The following is a 5,000-nucleotide window of genomic DNA, read 5'->3' as shown; positions in this document are numbered from 1 at the left end:
CTGAGGGTCCCGGGTTCGAATCACGGTGACGGCGCCTGGTGGGTAAAGGGTGGAGATTTTTACGATCTCCCAGGTCAACATATGTGCAGACCTGCTAGTGCCTGAACCCCCTTCGTGTGTATATGCAAGCAGAAGATCAAATACGCACGTTAAAGATCCTGTAATCCATGTCAGCGTTCGGTGGGTTATGGACACAAGAACATACCCAGCATGCACACCCTCGAAAACGGAGTATGGCTGCCTATATGGCGGGGTAAAAACGGTCATACACGTAAAAGCCCACTCGTGTGCATACGAGTGAACGCAGAAGAAGAAGAAGGAGGAGACTGATCTTCTTCTTCTTCTTCTGCGTTCATGGGCTTCAACTCCCACGTTCACTCGAATATACGCGAGTGGGCTTTTTACGTGTATGACCGTTTTTACCCCGCCATGTAGGCAGCCATACTCTGCTTTCGGGGGTGTGCATGCTGGGTATGTTCTTGTTTCCATAACCCACCGAACGCTGACATGGATTACAGGATCTTTAACATGCGTATTTGATCTTATGCTTGCGTATACACACGAAGGGGGTTCAGGCACTGGCAGGTCTGCACATCTGTTGACCTGGGAGATCGTAAAAATCTCTACCCTTTACCCACCAGGCGCCGTCACCATGATTCGAACCCGCGACCCTCAGATCGAAAGTCCAACGCTTTAACCATTCAGCTATGGCGCCCGTCAGGAGACTGATCAAGTTTCAACTTTTAATTACCCTTTCATTCCTACTGGAGTATGGAGGATTACTGCAAAATAATCTGTTCATGCCCAGAACAAACATTTCCAAATACACAACAACGTCATACTAAAGTTGAGAAAACACACAAAAAAATTAATGTCTTTTAACTCCAAAAAGTGCAGCTTGGCAACATTTGCAAATCTAATCATCTTACTGACAGCTAAAAAGGAAATTTTCTTCCTAAAATGACCTTTAAGTAACATACTTACTGTGACCCACTAGCGCAGACTCCAGCAGGGGTCTGACATTCCTGTCCTGTGCAAACTACTATCCGCCTATGCAGAGAAAACAAAAGTAGCTACGGCCGATAACCTCCTGAAGTAGGTTACCTCCCCTGTGTATCCCTGACTAGCGCCCTCTTTTTCCAGCAGCCATCTTGACTCCTGTTCCTGAGCTCTTCATACGGCTAAGTTTTTTTCAAATTTTCTGTCTGTTTGTCAATTCTCTGGCGTTCTTGTTTTTTTTGTCAAATTATGTATATCTAATCTGCTTACTGACAGCTAAAATGGCTTTTCTGCTTCTTTTGAGCATATTACAAAACACACTACACACACGCTACACACTACACGCCACACCACATCCGCTGTTAGACAGCACGATGCCTGACCTTCACAGAAACCCAACGTGCTGACCAGGCCTCAACAAAGAAAGGAAAATTGAAAAAAAAAAAAATGAAATAAAATAAAATGATCGGAACTGTGTCACTGGTGAACACTGGATCAAAAAAGTCCAACACTGACACTGGCACAGGCAGTGCCGCCCGCCCCCTCCCCAAGGTGTCATCAAATCAAATCAGAGCACGCTTTCTAGACACCACCACCTCACTGAGAACCTGTCAAATGTTTACCACATACAATCCTCCCTCATTCATGGTGAGCCGTGGCCTAGGAAGCAAAGCTCCACAGGTTCGAGACCCAAACACTAACCAGAAATTCTACTGCACTGTGGCAGCGTTCTCTACCCGGAAAGAGAGCAGCCCAAAGTTCATACAGAGTAATCTGTTGTGACCACAAAAAAAAGTCATCTGGAAGCACCTGACATGGAAAGAGACAGCTCATTTTATGTGAGAAGATGAGAAATTATCACACTTCTCAGCTTTTGTAAACTTTTGGGTTCCCCCCGCTTCACCCCCCCTCCCATCACTCTGCAGTGGAAACATTCACTCACTCTGGTGCCACAACTAAGTGATTATTGTCGTCAGCAAGGGGCTTAGCAGGTGGTGTCCCAAGTATGTTAAATCAGCATACAACAGGGGGAAAAAAAAAGAAAAGAAAAGAAAACAGTTATACTTACGTGGTGGAGTCACTGTCCCGTCTGCAAGAAACAGAAAAGAAAAAAAAGTGAGTTTGTTTGGAGACACTGTCTTATCTACTGGGCAAGTATTTGGAGCATCTACTAATGGTATCTACAACACACACAAAGACACAGACATAAAATCACGCAGAAATAGACCTATCTTTATTTTGCTTGATTACAACATTCAAATAACAAGATTATATATATATATATATATATAGAGAGAGAGAGAGAGAGAGAGAGACAGCCAGCCAGTCAGCCAGCCAGACAGACAGACAGAGAGAGGTACGTGTGTACAATATGCAATACACATTTTATGACTCATTCTAAGAAAATACCCATGTCCAAATATAAAAAATCATGGCACTCATGTTTCGCCAAAGGTCCACGTGTTTCACCTATGAACTGTCTCCATGAAGTGATGGCTAGAAAGGCAAATCACTTTGGCGCTGCGGAGCAGTACAAGAGGCAGTCTGTGAGACCAGGGAAGGTCTGGGAAAGACTTCTTTCTTTTTTCTTCCTTCTTTTTTTTTTTTTTTTTTTTTTGTGTGTGCGTTTGTGTGTGTGTGTCTAAGAATTTGGGACATTTTTTTTTTTCTTCTAGATTTCAATGATGATGAATGAGTTTCACCTATGAACTAAGCCTGTCTCCATGAAGCAACGGCTAGAAAGGCCAAATCCTTTGGCACTGCAGAGCAGTACAAGAGGCAGTCTGTGAGACCAGGGAAAGACTTCTTTCTTTTTTCTTCCTTTTTTTTTTTTTTTTTTTTGTGCCTAAGAATTTGGGACATTTTCTTTTTTTCTACATTTCAATGATGATGAATGATGACGGGGGTGATGCTGATGCTGCTTTGTGGGGTCCGGACAATTTAGGTTCGGGGACCACCTGATAAGGCTGTGTGCTCCCGTAGCATACCTCAAGAGTCATACCAGGCTGAGAGGCAAGCATGCCGACGCCTGCAGTGTTGGTCAGGCAGTCTGAGAAACACTCCCCAAAGACGCATCCGGGAAAGGGTTGACCCTTGAATGTGTGGTCCCAAGCTTCCTATCTGAGCCCACAGCACAGTCAGCTTTGGGCAGGAGCCGGCCTCAGGCTGAACACCCCCCCCCCCCCCCCCCCCTCCCCCTACAAAACCTGCATCCTCCCAGCTGTTCGTCTGCTATGCTAACCACTTTGCTGCAGAAGCTGGTATCTGGTGTCTGGGAAAGGCTTCTTTTGGTTGGAAAACTCTTTTCCATGTCCTGGATTACAGGTCCACGTTGCAGGCAACCTTGCCATGACTGTGAACACGCTGATACACTGACAGGCACAGACACACAGACAAACAAGGGCAGACAGACACGACAGGCAGACAGACATGACAGTCAGACAGACAGACGTGACAATGACTGACAGGCAGACAGACAGACATGACTGACAGACGAGGGCAGACAGACATGACAAATAGGGACAGTCAGACAGACAGACATGACTGACAGACGAGGGCAGACAGATATGACAAATAGGGACAGTCAGACAGACAGACAGACATGACTGACAGACGAGGGCAGACAGACATGACAAACAGGGACAGTCAGACAGACAGACAGACATGACTGACAGACGAGGGCAGACAGACATGACAAATAGGGACAGTCAGACAGACAGACATGACTGACAGACGAGGGCAGACAGACATGACAAATAGGGACAGTCAGACAGACAGACAGACATGACTGACAGACGAGGGCAGACAGATATGACAAATAGGGACAGTCAGACAGACAGACAGACATGACTGACAGACGAGGGCAGACAGATATGACAAATAGGGACAGTCAGACAGACAGACAGACATGACTGACAGACGAGGGCAGACAGACATGACAAACAGGGACAGTCAGACAGACAGACATGACTGACAGACGAGGGCAGACAGACATGACAAATAGGGACAGTCAGACAGACAGACAGACATGACTGACAGACGAGGGCAGACAGACATGACAAACAGGGACAGTCAGACAGACAGACAGACATGACTGACAGACGAGGGCAGACAGACATGACAAATAGGGACAGTCAGACAGACAGACATGACTGACAGACAAGGGCAGACAGACATGACAAATAGGGACAGTCAGACAGACAGACAGACATGACTGACAGACGAGGGAAGACAGATATGACAAATAGGGACAGTCAGACAGACAGACAGACATGACTGACAGACGAGGGCAGACAGACATGACAAACAGGGACAGTCAGACAGACAGACATGACTGACAGACGAGGGCAGACAGACATGACAAATAGGGACAGTCAGACAGACAGACATGACTGACAGACGAGGGCAGACAGACATGACAAATAGGGACAGACAGACAGACAGACATGACATGACTGACAGACGAGGGCAGACAGACATGACAAATAGGGACAGACAGACAGACATGACATGACTGACAGACGAGGGCAGACAGACAGAGAGCCGGGACTTACTCAGACACATGTTGTTTTGGTGAAGAGAACAGCTGTTGCCGATGCTGGTGCTGTTTGAAAAGCAACCTGGTAACACACATACACACAGTCGCACACACACACACATACACACACATACATACACACAAACACACACACACATGCTCACACACACACACAAACACACACACACACATACACACAGTCGCACACACACATGTACACACACACACACAGAGGCACACATAAACATGCACACCCACACCCACACATATACAGAGAGACTGAAACAAGTTTGTCAAATCTTTTGTGCAGATCTATCAATCTAGTTGAGTTCCGAACACCTGTGACTCATGTCCAAACTCTACGTAAAAGGTTAAAGGTTTATGGTCCCAAAGCTTTTTGTGACCATTTTGGCAGTAAATTTATAATCCACTGTTTCTGGCATATTCACAGCAAACACACACA

General features: G+C 46.1%; 1 protein-coding gene across 1 annotated transcript in view; it reads right to left on the bottom strand.

The window, feature by feature from the left end:
• LOC143277386 (sortilin-related receptor-like) overlaps positions 1–5,000 on the bottom strand; it is a 125,447-nt gene that overhangs the window by 53,345 nt on the left and 67,102 nt on the right. The window contains exons 31-32 of the mRNA XM_076582169.1: positions 4,554–4,619; positions 2,069–2,089 (exon numbers count right to left, since the gene is read on the bottom strand). Of these exons, the coding sequence (XP_076438284.1) occupies positions 2,069–2,089; positions 4,554–4,619 (87 nt within the window). The remainder of the gene's footprint in view (positions 1–2,068; positions 2,090–4,553; positions 4,620–5,000) is intronic.

The sequence above is a fragment of the Babylonia areolata genome, chromosome 34, assembly GCF_041734735.1.
Source record: "Babylonia areolata isolate BAREFJ2019XMU chromosome 34, ASM4173473v1, whole genome shotgun sequence".
NCBI lineage: Eukaryota > Metazoa > Mollusca > Gastropoda > Neogastropoda > Buccinidae > Babylonia > Babylonia areolata.
This window is presented reverse-complemented; position numbering and strand designations above follow the sequence as displayed.